General features: G+C 38.3%; 1 protein-coding gene across 5 annotated transcripts in view; it reads left to right on the top strand.

Annotated features, from left to right (window-relative positions):
• The window catches only part of FBXW7 (F-box and WD repeat domain containing 7), a 164,950-nt gene that overhangs the window by 75,204 nt on the left and 69,477 nt on the right, over nucleotides 1-20,269 (top strand). Inside the window, exon 1 of one of the 5 annotated variants that reach the window (XM_082758780.1) lies at nucleotides 12,014-12,282. The exons of the other annotated variants lie outside the window; for them this stretch is intronic. Within the exon in view, the coding sequence (XP_082614906.1) occupies nucleotides 12,136-12,282 (147 nt within the window). The 5' untranslated portion in view covers nucleotides 12,014-12,135. Of the gene's footprint in view, nucleotides 1-12,013; nucleotides 12,283-20,269 lie in introns of those variants that run through there. 5 annotated transcript variants of the gene reach the window in all.

Raw genomic sequence — 20,269 nt, forward strand, 5'->3', positions numbered from 1 at the left:
GCTTCTCCCTCAGATTCTCCTTCCTAATTAAAGCTGCTTTCATATCACTGTCTTGAAAAGATTAGCGACATGCACATTTTTTCCTGCTGTTCTCCCCCTTTGGTTTTTGTGAACCACGGCATTAAAATACAATGGGATAAGATGAGTAAATGGCTTAAGATAAATAAACAATTAATGGTCTTTACAACTGCAAGGCAGAACTACTTGTATGTTACTGTGACAGTTTAATTATTTTGGAGCAAGTTTTGTGTTTTTTAAAAATAAGATTTTTGACCCTTCCAGTACCGAACCTTATTTTTCTGTTGGACTGTAACAACATTAGAAATAGCCACGCTCTTGAGATTAGTATCAATTAACACTTACAACCTTTGACTTCTTTCTTATTTATATACTGCACAGTTTAGTTGCTGATGATTCCAAGCATGAAGGATCATTTGGAAAGGTTCTGTGACTGTCATTAAGATGTAGTTTGTTAAATATTAAAGTATCCGTGGAAGGAATGCAGATTCCCAGTCTCTCTGTAGACAGCAAAGTTCTTCCTCTTCTGTGCTAACCGGCAGCATGTTTCTTGACTTCAAATACCAACCTTTCCTTTGAAAAGTACTTTTCTCTTGCTTTGTTTTTACTTGACATTAGGTAATGGATCATTTGCTGCCTGATATTTGCTGAGGTTTAGCTGCATTCTTACCTTTGTGAGTAGAATCGTCCCTATGCTTTCACTTGCAGGTAAAGCTGGCATTAAAAAATGGCTGCTCTGCTAATTTTCTGCAGTCTGTAAGCAGATCATGAAGCTTTCAAATTGATACGTGGGTTCTACTTGTAATACGCAGTTATCCCAGATATAGTTTGTGGCATAACTTGGCTACCTAGTTCAGCTTTCTCATGCAAAATTCTTGAGGTATCTAGTAATTAAATGCTATGTTAAAATGTCCCTTGCAGTCAAAGGACAGGAATCTCTCCTACAATAAACACTGTCTTTTCTTTCCTTTAATGAAAGGTGGTTTACTGGTTTTCATCGTGGTTTCTAGAATTTTAACTACAGATTTAATGCACAGTACTGATGTGTAATTTGTTTTGTTGAGAGTTGTGTATAGACAGGAGAATCAACAATCTCAGTGCCTGCGAAGGAAGAGACGTTTAACAGAAAACATTGATGCTGGCAGTTTGGGTCATGGTTTTGATTACAAGATGGTATTTAATAAGGAGGTTTTCATTGATTTTTGCCTTCGTTATGGAGAGATGTGTGTTTTCCTGATGTGGAAAAGACACAGTGCTGATTTAGTCCTCTCTTTTCCTGTTACAGTGATCACTTACTGGACTAAAGACCTAGCTGAGTAAGGCACAAGCAATTTTCTTCTACATTACCAATAATTGAGGTCAGTCTTTCAGTTCCAGTCTAGGAATTTACCTCAACTAGTCACACTGGAAAATAAAACAACAGAGCTCTTGCTTGTGCCAGATTAGTCTGTACAGATACCTGACTCAAACGTCCAATCGCAGCCGTTGTGCAGTGAGGATGCGGCCTGCCTCTCAGAACACGTACCTTCCTTAGTTCCTGATCGTCCTTACAGGCACATTTGGTAGCTCTGTCTCAACATACGTGCAATTCTTTTGGAGCTGTATGTTTGTTGACATGCAGGCATATTTCCAGCCCTCCCCTGCTGCAGGGAAAAAGCCAGCCACCTCTCTGGCAGGGAAGCAGTCTCTTAGACTTGCTCAGAATTGATGTGTTGGTATGAGGCTGTATTAACTTGAATTGTCTTCTAGTTTCTTGGCCTCTGCAGAGCTCCTTAAAGATAAATATTGGAGAGGAGTTTGTCGGTGTGACTCCGACTGCCATATCAGATTCCTAGATGGCTTTGCATAGAACACACCAAACTGATCCTTTCAGAATAACTACTCGAGGCGGTGTCTTTAGTTGCACACTTTTTTTGTAGGTTTTGAAATCAGCATCAATTAACCACCCAAATTTTGCTCAGGATCTTGGTACTCAAGATGAAAATTAGCCTTTTAAAATATACGTTGCATTTTTTAAGAATGTCGGTAACACCATTTCAGCTTGTGAATTATATGGCCATGCCATGATGAAGTAGAAATCACGAAAACATGCTCAAGAATACTTTCAGTATGCTTACTCTGTGGGGGATGCATTGCTTGTCTAAGAAATACATGCGGGAGCTCTGCCCCACTTAAATATGCCATTTGTTCATTATGTTGTTCTTGATTATGTGGCAGGTGCTGTTGCCTGATGTGATCGTTAGCCCAAATATCCCTAGTCTGCAGTGATACAGCTGTATTTACTGAGCATTTTATCAGTGGATGCTGCTGCTCTCAGTGTTGATTTTAAGCTGCTTCACCTTTTGGAGCTTAGCTGAAGTTGTTATTAGTGGTTATGAAACTTGATGCAATGGTGAATCGAAGTGTGAAGGAAATAAAACTTACTGGTGAGTTAGTTTTTGGTTCTGTTCATTATTTTATTTTTCTTTTTAAGGATGGTCTTTTAATACTAATCTGGCTGCAAGTTTATGTTTAAAATGTTATGATCAGTACAATTATTTTGTTCGTTGATGTCTTATACTTAAAAAAAAAAAAAAAAAAAATTGAGATATGAAATTAGTTCAGAAAGGTGGAGGAATAGAAGTTGATCTGAGGACCAGAACTATGTTTAACAGCTGCTGCAGGACTAACATTTTTTCGTGACTCATTTGTCATTGCAGTCTGCAAACTAGCAGTATATCCTTTACTTCTGTAGAGTCTTTGTTATCTGCACAACATCTTGGTATTCAGGAAATTTTACATAAGGAAATAATTTACATACCCTTACAAATTCTTGAGTATAAGAAGGAAATGCAGAGATTTCTCTCCTAAGTCAAGCTGGAACTAAACTAACTATTTCTCTGTAGAGAATCTTACTTCTTTTTATGCTTTTTTTTTTTTTTTTTTTTTTTTTTTTTTTACCAAAAGCTGATGTTTTCTACTGATGTGACTACCTGACCGAATATTACATAATATGAAATGGGCAAATTGAGAATTTTAGTACTATTCAGTGAAATTCAATCTTGGGAGACAGTGGCTGTGCTTTTCAGCTGTGTCATGAAATAAGACTCTGTTGACGCTTATTAAATTTTAATGTATTTGTTCAATCCCTGGTGCCTCTGCTGAAGTGGAAAATGTACCTGCAGCCACCACAGATTGCCAGCAGGGATAAGTTCCACCTTATTCACCATCAGAAGTCATTATTACTTTTAAGTGAAGTATGAGCAATGTTTCCTGTAAGTGCAAAGCACTTTCTCATTGTGTGTTACTCAGCTGCTGGTTATCTGTGTTTGGCAGAGGCAGGAGACCCTTTGTTGTTCGTACTTAAGTTATGGAGCCTTTCTAAAGGATGGCAGCTTTTGCAATCATTATTAAGCAAATATATTGAATACTAAAAATACTAATAAACAACAAATAACACATACCTTTTTTTTTTTTTTTTGCCAGTGTTAAGTCCTTCAGTTCTGATCCCTTAGTCAGATATTCTAAACCACAGAAAATAAATCACTGTATTAAAATGAGCAAGTAAAACTGGAAGTGACACAGCTATATGGAAGAAATCAAGCTTTGTGTAATTCATTATGGATCCCTTGTTCCTGCTAGATGTAGTGTTGTTCCTTATCTTTAAGTTGGACATTACCCAAAGCCAAGGATATTTCAGCAAGGATATTGTTACCCCGAGGCAATTACCCATCTGCACAATTTTTGGCTTTGGTGGAAACCCCTAGTGTTGCATGTCCTTTAAGTAAGTATTCCAAGCTCTGTTTTATATGCATTCATGCTTATCTGTTCTGGAGGAAAAAAAACGCAACACAACAGACTATTGAAACTTTTCTGATGCTTTGCCAGTGAGAACACTTTGGTATTGCTGCCCTCTATTTCTTTGTTGACAGAGTTTGAAGTACAAACATCAGGCAGACAATTCAGCTCAAAGCTGGATCTAGGTGTCCATATAAATATGTTTATATATATTTATTAAATACTCATAAGTATTTTAGATAATGGGCAATGTCTGAACAAACCAGGGGAAGCCAGTGCCTGTTAAATAAGAATACAGGCAAGAATTGTCCCATCTCCTCCTTACCCACTCAGAGGGGAAGAAAAAAGGAGGGAAGTAAAAGAGGCAAATAAAAGGTGAAGATGACATCCATATCAGCCAAGTGCCATGTCTTCCATAGACTACCTGCTCTTTTCTGTGATTTAGGCATCCTTTACTTCACATATCTTGAGCTTTATAAATAGCTTCACAGCCCTTTGCAGTATGCTGTTAACCAGCTGAAAAGGATTAGGTAGCTTAATTCATTGCTATCAAATGAATGCCAGTATAACAATTGGTTGCATTTGTTGCATTTATTTGAATTTTACAGTTCTAGTGAGAAAAAAATAATCTTCTAAAAAATAGACCTGGCTGCCTACGTTCTTTCATTTCAAAATGTAATACTTTGCATTGTTCAAACTTCTATTTCTGGCATATTTTCATTTTATTTAAATAAAATAGCTGGATATAAGAGTCTTATTTTGATGTCAGGGTATACAAGAGGATTTTTTTAATGCTAAATAGTATCTGGACATTTTTTCTTCCTAGTAAGAAAGAAAATCTGAATGCATTAGTAGCCAAAATATTTTTAAGAGCTTTATGTTTTTTTGGGGAATGTAACTTTTCCATTTAATATGCAGAAAGGGAGAATTACAAGTCCAAATTTAATTTTTAGTAATGGTTTCTAGATGCTATTAAAAAACTAGTACTTGTGATTTAAAATATTTTGGTACTGGCTTTGTATATATTTTGTATGTGTGTATACACAAGTAGATAATTTCTCATTTATAGTCTTGCATTTTACATGAAAGTACTAGGAAAGTTCCTAAGAGAAGTTGAATTATTCTGTATGAAGTTAATTTTTCAGTTTCCTGCTTTGTAAAGCAGCCTTCTTGCTAACAAAACCACCTGCTTCCCCTTCCCCCCCACCCCAGCTTGTCCTCAGCCTGGGAATTTGACTTGCATTTTAATCCAGTGTTAAATATTGCATGACTTCTCTACCTGTTGTTGTAGTCTTAATTCTTGCCTCAGCTTTATTTAAAGGTGCAACAACAGCATAAATAAGTGGTCAGCAAATGAATTCCTGCATAGCAGCTGTAGCAGTTCTTCTTAACAGCTGGTGCAACTCTGGCTAGACTTAAATGTACTTAACCACCAAATTGTTTTATAGCCAATGAGGACTGGGCAGACATTTCTGGAATACTTGGAAAGTGCAAGATGATGAAGCTGGATTTCTGTTACATACCTGAAATTTTTAATGAGGAAAGAAAGACATGTGCTTCTAAGATGGTTTAAAAAAAAAAAAAAAAAAAAAGATAATGACAACAAGACCCCATAGTACAGTAAATAAAGTTAGGAAGTTTGTGGAGCAGAGGCAAATGATAGTTTTATGATTATAAATATGTACACTTACAGGATGCTTAAATATGGTAGTAACTATTTAAAAATGTATGTGGTTAAGTATATGTCTTAATGACACGGTAGTATCATTAGTATTGACATATTGTCATGCCAATCTGCAATTTCCTAGAAAGTCTCTATCTTTCTCATAAATTCTTAATGTGACCTGACAAAAAGCTTCCTTGTGCAAATGGTCTCCTCCTACTTCTGTCAAATCCTCTTCTGCACTAACAACGTGTGGACTGAGGGCAGACCTATAGCAGCGTGTTCCCTTCCCTTTCTCTTGATAATAAATTTTGTTTGTTGAGATGCTCAGGAAGCTTTTTATTGGTGATGGCTATTCAGGGCCAGTGTTTCATGCTCAGGGATCCAAGAGAAAGGAGAGGGGACCTGATAGCTTGATGTTGCTGAAGGGTTCATGTCTTGTCTACTTGCTCACCACTTCCACACACTTTTGCTGTTTGTGTTTGCATTATCATGCATCTGGCTACTTTATGAGCTGCTTACATTTGCCAAGCTAATGTAAAATTTACTAAGTGACAATGAAAGCTGAGGGTTTTCTGGCACCCTGCTTACTGAAGTCATTTCAGAGCAAAGTGTGAGAAGTGCTGCAGCCAGCTTAAGGAAGTTTGGAATCAAGTGGCCAGAGCAAGGGAGGGAGGTGAAAACCACTTCTTAAAGAAAATAGCTGTTAAACTAACACTGCACCTAAGTGCTAGTGACTTTGTCAGTGTGAAGTCAACTAATTTACAGGTTGTATCACTTCTTTCTTCACTGACTTCTAGTGTGTTGAATAACCTGTAGCTGAAATGGGGATGCTGATGTCGTCGGTCTCTTGAGAGAAAGTTAAGAGATTTAAGTTCATGAAATGCTTTTTTTCCTGTAAGAGTTTTCAAAACAGCTTTTTGTAATAGTTGGACATTGTATAAAAGGGAACATAGGAACCAAGTTTCTCCATTCCTGTGCTTTCTTTTCAGCCTTCTGCAAAGTACTATCCATCTAGGTGTCAGTACACAACGTCATAGTTCAGCCTGAAAAAATGCAGGTGATAAGGGCTCTTACTCTTTCATTAGGTGTAAAAGGCAAAGGAGAGAAGATATTGCATAGCTCATGGACACTGCTGGGCTAGAATCAGTAGCTGAGGAACAGGAATAAAAGGACAAAAAGAAAAAGTAGAAAAACAGCAAACCAGAAACTGAAGGAGAGCCTGGAGCAGAGTAATTGAACAGGGCTGGAGATTTGTGTGATGTTCTGTTGGAACATTTGACCACTTCATTGTTCCAGTGCTTTATTTCTTCAACTTAAAAAGTTTGAAAAAGGGGAATAGTAGATTTGCTTTTGACTCTGGGTCTCTTGCCAGTTTGCTTGTGTTGTGTTTTTTCTCATTAGTAGCTGCCCGCAGGACTCAGAGGTATTCTCGAGTTTCTTCAGCTTGATGCACTGTGCTTGCGCATCAGGTGAACTGCAGCTGCCAGTCACAGTTTTCATTTGTTTGCAGCAAATGTAGAATTAAAATAGTACATTAAATTCACTTTAATTCCAAGCTTCAGTTCGCAGCTAGTACATTTTTATCATGTTTGAAAGGGTTCACACTCATGCATGGATAATCTCTTCTCAGATGATCTGTGGTAATGCGTTAATTTAGTATCAGTTCACAGTGGATCTGAGTCTCTACTTTAGAGGGCAGGGGGAATGTCCTTGCTGGTAAAGGAGGATGAATCTGTATTTCAGCGGGGCGTAAGTTAATATGCAAAATGAGTTACTGCAAGGGACTGATAATCTGGTTGGTGAGGAACTAGGCAGTTTGGTGATCTCTGCTTTCCAGCTGCAAGCAGGGAATGCTGCTCTTCTCCTTTTGCTGCTGGATTCTCCAGCTGACCTCTTTCTCTTCTCTATATTTTTTAGTCAATTCTGATCTTGAGAGATCAAAATGATCCCTCCATTGATTCCCTGCATACTCTCTTCAGGGTTCTGGGTCATTATATTTTTACACACACAGAGTTTTGTACCGAGTAAATTGGGACATGATAGAGAGACTCTTGAGAGCGAATTTTTTTTTGGTGCAGTGCCACTAGTATATTTGGTCTGGTTTGGTACAGCAGTGCCGTGTTTCTATGCAGCTTATTCATTTGCCTGCACAAAGCAGGCTCATGCAGTATATCAACTGGGAACTATTTGTGTACTGGTATTAGAAGTCCTTCACAGAAAGAAGCTTGGGACCACAGTCACTGTTCAAGAATAGTTACTAGTGTAGTTCACTTCGCTCACAAAAGGGTTGGTACTCTTTCTACACATGCATAGGGACAGGCATGAACGTTAGGAAAGCAATAAGGCATGTGTATAATCTAAGTTCTAGCGCGTTTTTCAATATCTGCACATTTTGAGAAGGTGACTTTAGAAATGTTGCAGTGCTCTGCTTTATCCATTTGAGGGCAGCTGTTCACCAATGTTAAGAACTGTTGAAAGAGTGCCTCGGGTTCTGCTTTCTGCATTTCAGTCTTTCTATACTTGGAAATATTTAATTTAGGCCTCTGTAGGTCTTGAATTGTTGCATCACCACATTAAAATGTCATAAGTTCATGTAGTCTTTCAGCAGGATTAGTATCCAAAACAATTGTGGGCTCTAGGAGAAGATTTTGTGAAGTTTGTGAGTAAGCTGCTTTTTGTTGCTGTGATAAATTTTTACAGCTATGCCTTAAAGCCTTCTGCAGTCAAGTATTCTGAACAAGCAAGGGAGTTTCATAACGTTTTATTTCTGGTAAACAGTTCCTAAAAAAACTCTGCTAAAGGTTCATGTTTAATTACTTCAGAAGTTACTGGTGTTTACTGCATGCTTTTGCTTTACAGAGGTGTCCCCTCACTGGACCCTCAGAAAAGAAAGAAAAGTCTTCTGCCTTATTAAGCTTATAGTTAACTGTCAATAGCAATCTCAAACTAATATTTTCAAACACAAGTTTTCAGGCACTTCTATGCATAAAGTGATCTGTTTTCTAACACGACAATGGGTAAACACTTAAAAAGAGCATCATTGGAAATCAGTCCCAAATTGCTCAGAAATAGGATGCTAGAAAAATGTATTAAAAGCAGTGAGGCTCAAATTTCTGTAGTTTCACATTTGTCAAGTTTATACATTCTCTCTGTATAATATTTAAAGAAAAAGCTTTTAAAGATAAAAGCAACAGAGCTATTCTTTAAAATTTACAGTTAGAGCTTAAATGAGAAGTATATGTGTAATGAATACAAAAATAAATTATACATAATATGTGCGATATATTCCTGACACTTCCAAATAGCCAGCCCTCTCCATTTTTGTCTTCCTCTTACTGCTTAAATTAGGCTGTGTTGTATTTTCAGGCTAAGAACTCTCACTGATTAAATGTTTATAGTTGTCCAGCATAGCTTGGGGCCCTAGAACATTACTGTAAGACAATTAATACCTACAATCAGTAATGTGTCATGCATTTAAGGCTGAAAAGGAATGATGATGCATGGGAGCAAAAATGGGCTGACAATATCTGGTCTGCATTTTGATGATGCCAAAAAAAGAGGGGGTAAGTGGAGTGGGCAGAGACAAAAACTGAAGCTGTTCCTTTTAGTGTGGTAGAGTGTAAAATTTAGTGTAGTCACTTCGCATATGACAAGAAAGTAATCCTTATTCTGCTTTGGCTTTATCCACTTAGTAAGTAGGCAACTCAAAGTGAACATGATACTTTTTTTTTCAGCTAGAAGTGCGTCCCCGTGGATTTACTTTAGAATATCTGTTTGTGAATGTTTGGAAGTTACTGAGGAAAAACTGACATATGCTGGCACTCTTACCTCAAACCACACAGCAAAGTGAGGTCTGATAATCAGAGCTCTGTTGGGAGAGGTACGAGAATAATCTGTGACAGGAGCCTTGCACCACGAGTGGGGCTGGGAGAATGCCTGGCTCCCCGACTGCATGCAGAACTGTAAACGGACTGAGTCGTGTCCCTGTTCTCCACATTGGTTATGAGCTGATGTAAAAGGAGGAGTAAGACTGTCTGTACACTGGTATGCTACTAGGCTCTGATACCAACTGATAGCGGCGGGTATTAAAATAGAACGATCTGCCACGCTGTCTGATCTTCCTCTCAGCAATTGCGCAATGAGATAGTCTCTTAAAACAATTTTTCAGCAGTTTCTCACAGCACACATGCATGTATTTCTGTATGTGATTAAATGAAATACAGCGTATTCCTTAAACTAGAATCTGAGGGTTGCTTTGTTTGATAAATACTGGGTCTCATCTTGTCACATTACATACCCACTATTTAAATATTAAATTACATCAATAGAAATACATTTTGGTAAACTTCCCACTTTGCTGGAACAATTGAGACAGTAACTGGTACCTCAGAAATGGAAAACTTTGATTTATTGCTTTATTTTGAAAGATACTTCAATAGAGAACTGTGAGTTGCTTGTTTTTCCTCCGTTCAGTCTTTTAAGGTAGAAATAAAATGGCACGTTTGCTCCCTCTTTGGAGTGTTTTAGTAAGGCTTCCTTGTCTGAGTGAAAATGAAATCCTAAGACACCTTTCCAAAGTCTTCTAGCCAAGTTAAGTCTAATACTTGTATAAAATACCAAGTCCTTCAGAATGAAGCTATGAAGTATGATCTGATAATTCCACTGCTACATGTAAGCTAATGATAAACTGCTTTTTGGTGTTTATAGGATGAAGTGTAAAGAAGGAAACATAGGAGGTCTTTTAGAAGAAAATCTACATCTAAAGCTTACTTTGGAATGGTGTTTGAATGGAATAGTAGTAAAGAAAAATAGAATGCTGGATTGGCACAGTGTTTTCATCCACCTATCCCAGCATTTCCACATGCAGCATCTGTAAAGAAATGTAAAGTTCTCTAAGAGGCATTTTCTTATAAGTAAATAGTTGCTGAAATGTATATATACTGAGTGAAACATTTTGGGTTTTTATGTTTTTACAAAAAAAAAAAAAAAGAAGTATTCAACAAGTAAATGTGTAGTTGGGGAGGCCCTTTATTTGCGAGTGAAACATGATGACAGGTTGGCTTTTTTGAAGGGGAAACAAAGAGCTAAGTGGAGATGCTAATACAGGCATATTTTAATGCTGTCTTTTGTCAAGTTACAGTGTTGTGCTTCAAGCATTAAAGCATTACTACACTCCCTCTTTTGCCCTTACATAATTATACAGTTAATTATCTTTGCCGGATTGTGCATAAAGGGACACGCAAGATTTCTTAATGGTCATTTATTCACTCTGTTTTGGGCTATACTGGCTCGGTTCGTACAAGGGCTTTGACGGCTTTCTGCATCTTTTATCAGTAATTTCATAAGACATTTTCACAGGCTTTTGTCTCTTTCTACTTAGTTTTGCTCAAAAAGGTTTTCAAAATTTGAATATATTTTTAAGAACCGTGTTTAAGTACAGGGGTTGAATAGGGTTGTGGGAACCTAACAGCATTGTAGGGAAGCTAATTTGAACCAAAAAATGATTTAAAATTGAAGTAAACTAATTGCAGGTAATCTGAGTAATAAGACATGGCTGTTTTAGCGTGCTTTGGTGGAATAACAACTTATTCCAGAAAATGGCACTCAGCTGGGGTTGTTGCTGAGAGCAGCCTCTCCCCATCTCCTTCGGGGGACAGCCTTCCTGCAGGAAGGGGGGCGAAGGAAAACTAGCTGGGAAACTCAAGGTGACTCTTCCCACACTCCTCACGGAGGAGGGGCTGTGCCCTTCTCCTTTCCACCAGTGTGATGGAAGGGGCCTGCATGCAAACCCGCCAGAAAAGGGGAGAATACCTCAATGCCACCGGTGCCTAGAGCCAAAGCCCCCACAGCAGCAGGGAGCAGGGGGGTGCAGGCTGGGCTGCCTGTATGTCGGTAAGGAGGGCTAGGAAGAAAACTGTAGTCTTACTTCTGATTTCCAAAAAACAACAACAAAACCCACCACATTTCAAGCCAATATCTTCACTTTGGGGGACTCCAATTTCTTCCTACTTTTTCTTTCATTTCATTTTTAAACTTCCAGTCTTAGCAATACATTGTGATTGCGGAGGTGAGAAACAGCAAAGCCTGGGTAACTTTTTTGAGTCACTAGCTGTCAAGTTTTTATTGAAAGCCTCCAGAAGAAGCGTGCCTGGAAAGCGGTGTGGCTGATCCTGGGGTAACACCGTTAGGGTCTGAAGGCTGGAGTCTCCTTAAATTCTTGCTCTGAAAGGACATCACCAGCTCATAAAATAAACCAATTTAAAATAAAGTAAAAATTCTTCCTTTAAAGCACATGCGTTAACGTCTGTGGCACTGAAAGCTCGTGGCAGTTACATGATTTTCTCCTTGGTTTTTAATCTCCGGATCCCTTTTCAGAGAAGGGTTCTCCTGACATGGCAGGGGAGGTCCACCAGCTGTGTGACTGGCAGGAGCAGTCTGCCTGCCCCTCCGTCGTGCAATTCCTGTCTATACTAGGATAGCTCGCACTTCACTGAGCAGCAGACAGGTCAGGACACTTGGCAGGAGAAGGTTGAGAGACAAAGGCAGAAGGCTGTGGGGAGCTGGATCGCCACTTTGAAACCCGTTTTTGAAGGAAAACATGCAACTTTAGGAGCAAAGGTTTTTTAGCAATGCTCATGCATTATTAGTAGACTTGACAGAGTAAGAACAGTAAAATGTCCAAACCTGGGAAAACTGCCATAAACCATGGCTTGGTACCTGTTGATCTTAAAAGTACCAAAGAGCCTCTACCACACCAAACTGTGATGAAGATATTTAGCATCAGCATCATTGCCCAGGGCTTGCCCTTCTGCCGTAGGCGGGTAAGTGTAAAATTCTTTAAAACCTGAATTTTGATCACTTTGCTTGTGGTTTAGTGCTTTGTCATGGTGCATTCGTCCCATGAGGAAATAGTTATCTGTACAGCGTATTGTCTCGGGGTGCCACAGAAGAGCCCTTGGGTCACTTATCTCAATATTTTTTTTCCTGCTTCATTTTAATTAAAATCCACGTGTTGTTTGTCGTAGATATTACTCATTTACAGGGACACGTCGGAGATTATTTTATAGGTGCAAACCATGTAGATGAAAAAAATAAAATATAAAAAGAAGTGCATTCTTAAATTTGTACTTCACTCTTATTTGCTGTTTTAGGTGCTGTAGGATTTTAGTTGCAGGCAATCACTGAGTGCAGTTCTGAATTGCACTGGCACAGTTGGGTACTAAAGTAGAGAATTCAGAGATCTTAAACTCATTTAATATTTAAATGTTTTTAGTAATAATTCTTAAAATACAGTTTTAATACTGTAGTAACTCAGTAGTGGAGATAAAAATTTTTTGCTGTTACAGAAAATAAAAATAGCATGTTACTATGTGGAGGTTGCGATATAGTTTATATATAGACAATCCCAGCCTGACAGACTATCACGGGTCTTATGCTACAGCTTCAGGAACTATATGGATAATGTGGCTCTTAAAACACAAAATATGAGGGGGAGAAAAAAGTATTTTAAGTTTTGTTCTCTCCAGTACCTAATATAAAATTCCTTAAAAAAGCTGCAAATCAACTTATATCATGATTCTGTTACGTGATTTACATATTGCTGAGCTCATGCTCTCTAAAGTCAAATTAATTTTTTGTCTTTATTACTTTTTGGAACTTTTTTCAATAGAACTATAAATAAATTTATTCATCGTAATGAATATTCCCCACACTATGAAGTTTTCTGTTGCTACTGAGTAAATATTAACTCCATTTATTGATGCCAAGTTTTAAAATTCTGGTTCAGCTTTTGCAAATGTGCTGACTTCCCTTGAATGTCTAAATACCCCTTTTTAGTGAATTTACGTAGTTAAATCATAGATGACATTTAAATTTGACAAGATTGCCCTTGAAAGGTTGATTTCTCCTTACTGTGTTGCTTTGAGTATCTGAGAACATTTCTTGTATGTAAAAGATACTACTTGTGTGTTCACTGGATGGCGAATAGGAACATTTCACAAGGTTGAAATTGATAAAGTAATCATCTCTTAATAGGCGTTTTCAAATTTTTGGTGTGCTTTGAGAACGGTTTGCCTGAAACTAAGCATTCGGAATACATTTTGCTAGTTCTAGTTCCTTTGTCTTTGATAAAGCATAGAAGCAACATAGAATAAAAAATTTTCCATGAGTTTAGTAGATGTTCCACACAAGTCTTATTTTAAAGAAGTAATGGGAATATTAAAAAGTTATGCTGTCAGCATGGAAATGCTAATCTTGCATATGTATTTTCTGTAGTGAGCAGTGTGGCTACGCGTTAGCTTATTGCAAATATGAAAAGACGATTTAAAAATCAGTTCTCTGAAGAAATTCCATTGTTCTAAAATGATCACGGTCTCTCAGTTGTCCTGTCCTAAATCATGTTTGAGCAGTCAGTTTCATGAGTTTGGATGTTTTAGGTTTATAAGAGTCCTAAGAAGTTGTTCAGCATCTACTTTTATCTTTAGGACTAAGCTGGAAATTAATAAATGCTGCAAGCATGTATTTTACCTTCAATTTAAGTTTTACTTGTCCTCTGAAACTACTAGTTCTCAGTCTGATGGCAGCTGGTAGTGGAAAAGATGAGAGGCTCCACCATTACTCTCATGCCTTGCAACGTATTCAAAGCCTGCGTAGAGCTCTCAGCGATCACCATATTGGGTTCCTTCCATGGTAGCATGCGTTGGCTGCATAAAAGGTCTGCGTTTTCATTTCTACATATCCAAAAATAAAACCCACTTTGGTATCAACAGATGGGAGGATCGATACTTTTGTTACACAAATATATCATTTTATTAAATGTTGCTAAAACCAAAAAAGTATTTTCAAGTAAAATTGAAGATTGTGTCAGAACTCCTCTGGTGTGCAACTCTTTTCTTTAATTTATACTCTTCATTTAAGAAGTGGTGGATTGAATTATTCAGTATTGAATGTTCAGACCCCAAGTTGATATACTTTAAAACATTGGCTAGGGTTTGCTTCTAAGTTATGAGCAGGCAATGTGTCAATACCAATACTGACTGCTCTCTGCTAAGTGTATGACTGGGCTGTTCAAACACTGACAGGGCTTAAAGATTATCGACCTTCTCCTTGTTTGAACTCATTCCTTCTCCTACTTCATCGTGCGTTAAACCGAGCAAAACATCTTTAAAATGTGTACTGTGATCCCTGGAAATAAAACTGCTTCCGTTAGGGGAGCTGACAACCCATAGCTTCTGCATCCTCTGCATTAGTTCTATTGGGCTTCTGTCAAGAAGGGTACTATAAATGGTCACAGGACTTAACAGTTTGCCCCTATGCATTTTGTCAGTTTGCTCATGGAGTTAAAACACTTGCCTGCAATACCCCTAATCGGAATCCGGTTAAAAATAGTATTACTTAGCATTCTTTGTGTAGCTCTTGAGAATAGCTTTGTGCAGAGCTCTAGAAGCACTGTACTCGCATGATAAACGCGTGCATGCCTTCAAAATGTTGCTGAAAGCATTGATGCTGGATTGTCAAACATAAACACAGCTATGGTCCTCTTTAGCTGTTAACGTATCTCTTATAGGCACTGAAGTGGATTTTGCTGTATATTGTGAAGGAGCAATGAAGCCCTTTAACTAGTGCACACTTCAGGTATCATATGTCACTTAGCTCGAACTGCAGCTGATCACTGAACATACTTAGGAGACAGTCATGCATGTCACGTATGTTCAAAAGCAAGTGCTCTATTTTCTCTGTCATAGTAAATGCTTTCAGTTTGTTATGAATTGGTCTGTAAATTAACTGTATGATTTTTCTCCATAGGCTGTTCTTAAACCACTAACGATGGAAGTATTTCTCCTTTCTAACTGTTCTAATTCTTACCAGTTTCAGAAGCTGTACTTTAAAAACAGATTGCTTCCCTCTTTAATTTCCACGTTTCCTCCTGAAAATTCCAGTACTTGTTACTGTTAAAACTTGCTATATAACAATTTCACCATATTGAATATACATTTTTGAGCAGCAGTAATAAGCCGAAGAATTTGTGAAAATGCCTTTTGCACTTTCAGCATTCCTCTATTTCAAGCGGCTTAAAGTAGAGCTGAATTGTTGCAAAGGAGTTTCAGTGTGCACCCTGCGGTATTCTAAACTGGAAAAGCTGAGGTAATAAATGTATCCATTTCCAAGGGCCCTGCTCTCGGAAACAGCAGAGATTCATTTATACTGTGCCATTTCGTGAGAATAGTTTTTCTGTTTCACCCTTAAAATGTATCTGACAAAATTCAGGCAATTCATCAACTCAGTTCATTAGTGAAATGCTTCCCTTTGTCAGATGTACTTGTACATGAGGTGAACAAAGATAAAGCATTTGAAGATTGATTTATTTGCCAGCTTGTAGACAGTTTTATATGTAAAAGCATCGACTGGTTTTATGCATGGCACACTACGGGTCGACTTGTTACTGCAGTAGAGCACTTGGAGTGAGATGCCACTTCATTTTCCTGCCTCTGCTTGATTAGTATGCACGTAGTTGTTTCAAACACTGATGTGCCTTATGTGCAAACATCTTCACTCATTTGGACTTGGTGATTTATCCCTTCATTTCTGTATTAAAACAACCAAAACCACCCTTTTTGTTGTTAGTCAAATCAAAGTAACTGCTTGTGCCAGCACTTCAGCCACATAGTCCTTTCAGTGTTTCAGGAAAATCTAATCCCGACATTTTCTGCAACAAATTGTATTTCTTGCTGGGGTAAAGCATGTTATTTCATAGATCACAGCAAGAAGTTACTTAATGAACCAAAAACTATCTAGTCTTCTGGGAAATGCTGTGTCCTCCCGTCTTAACTAGGGAAAGTACTTCTCTGCATTTCAGCTGGCTTCGGATCAGGTCCTGAATAAAATGAAAACCAACTAAACTATTTTTCTCTTTAAGCCCAAGTGAACAAAGTGTTCCCTCCCTGTAATTCCTTACCATTTGTTAAGAAGAGACCATCAGAAGAGCATAAAGGAGAAATGAGTATGTGTCTGCTACTGGACAAATAAGAGCATTCCCACGTGCCTGTGCCTTCTACAGGAGACTCCTTGCTTCTGGGCTTTGTGGCAGGTAACCAGCATTGTGGCTGCTGGTGGCAAGAAGTTTTTTTTAAGTGGCTGTCACAAGTTATTCTCTCAAAGCCGGTTTAGCCTTTACTTCACTCTCTGTGTTTGTGTCAGAATTTGTCACTCTGATGGAAGCACGGATCATGGACTGATCAGCTGGTATCTATGAGAAGTTTGTTCTTGTCCCCTAAGCTTGTTTCTCATAAGGGAGGATGTCCATTGCTCTGTAAGTAAAATATTCCCAGAAAAGCTATCCATACAGAGCTTTTATTTCTCATTCTGTTAAAAGTATAACTTAGATTGTTTTAGTGGAAAGAAAGGAATGCTGAAAAGTTAGAGAAAGGGGCAAACCTAAGTCTTGTTTAACACTGCCTACAGGGAAACTTACTTTAGAATGTTAATAATCTTGAATAATGAACTACTTCCTATTTAAAAAATAAAAAAAATCCAGTATCTTCACTCTGAAACTTCTTTTCCTATGCCTTTCATCCCTTTTCACAAGGGGAATTGAAGTACTTCCTGAGTGAGGTGCTAGCCCTGAGGAGAAGCAGTCTGTTGCTTATTTGCTCAATGTGGAGCATTGGCAGGCTGAAGTTGTCTTCTTCCCCCCTGCCACCCCCTTTTTTTTTGTTCTTTCTTCAATTATCTCCTTCATTGGGCTTGCTAAACAGTTAACTTAGTTCTGTACTTGAGAGGGAACAAAACAGGAATCACAGAAGTGGAAAAACACTAGGCAGGTCCTCGATTCCCTGGCTAACTCAAGGTAGCCGTGGTTAATTTGGGGTGGTTTGGCCAGGCTTAGCTGAGGCTCCCCAGGGACTCCCAGGTTGTGCTTACGGGAGGTGCACTAAGCCACCCCACGGTCCATTTTTTTCCTTTTTTATCTACGGATGCAGTCAGCTGGTAGCCAGTGTTTATGGCTCTGCCAGAACTACGTGCGTGCAGAAGCATGCTCCCGTCTACCTCTGTGGGGTGCTACAGAAGCTCTGGGCTTAAGATAGCCATTTGTAGGAGGGAGCATTTAGTTTGCTGTTCAAACAGCTGTTCCTCCTGTCTCATGGGGGGAAAAAAGTAAATTGCTAGCTAGAATGCGCACATCTAGTTTAACCTGCTGTACTGGGTCAAAAATACCTGGGCAATCTCTGAAAACTTGCCTGTTCTTATTTTTTTAATCTTCACTGCAACACTCCCAGAGACTGTTTTTTTCAGAATATTCAGTGATCCTCTGTCACCGTACTGTCTCTGAGAAATGCTTTTATATTTAAATTGTACTACTTATTTCTGGCCAAGATAAAAGCAGCAGTAAGAAACTCATTTGTATTTAACATAAAGAAAAAGTGGTGTTTTTTTTTTTTTTTTTTTTGGTGTGGTTTTGATGTGTTTAAAACTTCTATTTTTCGTGCAGTGAGCAATGTTACTTAGACTGATGTGCAGGTGCCTATGCTAAAAGCGTGTTAGGGAGATGATGAAGTATGTCACTTAAATTCAGGAGGTGTCAGAATGAGGCTTGACTGGGCAATTTTATTCTTTTGTGCCCAGTTGTTTAGATGTCTTTAAAAAGCTTTATTGTTATTAAAGCTGAGCTATTGAAACATGCTGGATTGCCTTTGTGAAAGCTCTTTACCTTCTTAAAGTCGGTCTGTTTTATGGTCTCAAGCTATGGAGGCTACCACAGCCAGCAGAAGAAAAAAAGGAACAGGAGACAGCAGCGATGCCATAAACTGACCCAGCTGCCTCTTCGTTGATTGATATACCTGAGGGAAAGTTACGAAATGTATAATTAAATACTTCATTTATTGCTTTGAAACCTAATCACCTTAACCATGAATCTCCATTTTCTTTTTATTCACTCCCTTATATTTCTAAGTAAACACTTCTTGTCCTCCTACAGCAAGCGAAGCCCTTGTAATTTCCTGAACATAGCTATGCAGGTATGGGAAAGGGTCATTGTGCAGGACTGATTCCTTATGCAGAAACAGAAAGAAGGCAAATGAATTTTAACCGGCCTTCTTGGTTCTGGTATTTCCCAGCTGTTGAGTGGAAGTCCAGCCAAACCGAATGGGAATGACACCCAGGCGAGGCAGAGGCCGGGCTGTAGCATTAGCATCTCCCTCACAGGTCTCTGCTGCCTAGCACACCAATTGGTTATCGCTTCTTATGTGACAGACTGTCACTGTCAGAGAGCGATGGTTTTGACGCTTATAGTAGTTCCACTCATCAGACCGAGGAGCCTACCCCCTTCATAGTTTCATTGCTCAGCTTGTGTTTTTCTTCAAAACTCTGCTTTACACCTTGGTTTGCTCTATCTCAATCCTCCTCCTCCCAGTTTTAGACCTAATTCTGCTTTTCCCCCCACAGCTTCTCATTGGTATCTGTCCTCTGTTAAAAGCAGGCCCTTTTTTCCTCTTCAATTTTCACTCCATCTGCACTCCTGGTACCCTTATTAGTCTTCGTTTCATGTTAAAATCATTGTGTGTAATTTTGCATAGGGATAATGCTGAAAAGGGGCAAGAGTAGCACCTTTCAAAACTGTATTCAGGGATTTTTTAAGGTTACTCAGTTGCTTGAAAAAGCAGTAAAGCAGCCCTGCAGCTGATGTGACTTTTCCCTTTGACTTTTAGTCAAAGAAGTCTGTACTTTTGATCTATCGTGTCCTGAAAATATTTTCTGAGTAACTGGTTGGATTACAAGGCTTCTTGGTAAGAGGATTGAGGTGGCTGTAGAACACGTGTGGTTTGATCACACTTCGGAAAAACTTCTAGTTACCTGTCAAGTGGATGTGATTTTGGTAGTAGAACATGCAGTCTATGAGGTAGGGTGATAAATCTTAAAAATTCAGATGGGAATTGCAAACCATGTACAACGTTTTTAATGTGGATTTGCGGAATGCAAGTGCTGGCTGTGTATGTCGTAAGAAATTTGATGCTGTGCAAGATGATGCACAAAATATGTTTTTTAATAACATTGTGACACTGTAACATTTCAAATTAATAGGCAAATCATTGAAAAATTCTTTTGTTTTTCATTTCTTTTGTAGATCATATTCTAGGGTATTCCAAAATCACCAAATCCATAGGCTCTAAACTGATTGATAAAGGGAGGAAAGAAGAAGATTGAGTTAAAACGCATAAGTGTTACTGAAAGTCTAAATACATATTTCTGTGTATTATCTTTCCTTATAAACTGAGTTTAGCAAAGCTTTATTAACCCAACTGATTTTATACTTACTATGAATGGAACAAATACTTGATAAATGCTTATCTGTTAAAGTTCTTTGTGAGATAAGGAAATGTTTTTTCAGGGAATGGTGTAACAATATGGCAAAGACGGCAAGTGTTTTGTGTTGTAATTTGTAATCCACGCTGCATTTCAGATCATTTATTAAGCTTGTATAAGCTGCATTGCTTTTCATATACAAGATAGAATTTTATTTGAAAGTTGAAAAATAGGAGGCAACTTGTGTGTGGAAGACTCAGGAAGGTAAAAGACTTATTTTAGGAATCCAGTGTGTAAATATATGCAAATTTGAGACCAGATATTTCAACACATGTACCTTTCTGTGGAATTTCTAAGATTACATTTGACTCCAGTCTTAGTAGTCAGCATATATTTCAGCCTATAACGTAGTTAGTATGTAATAAAGGGAACTGATCACAACATGCTGCTCTCATGAGGAAAGGTCTCACAAGGCACTGTATGGTTTAGAAGCCCCAATCTCTCTCTCTG

This window comes from Aythya marila (assembly GCF_965140915.1).
Source record: "Aythya marila genome assembly, chromosome: 4".
Classification (NCBI taxonomy): domain Eukaryota; kingdom Metazoa; phylum Chordata; class Aves; order Anseriformes; family Anatidae; genus Aythya; species Aythya marila.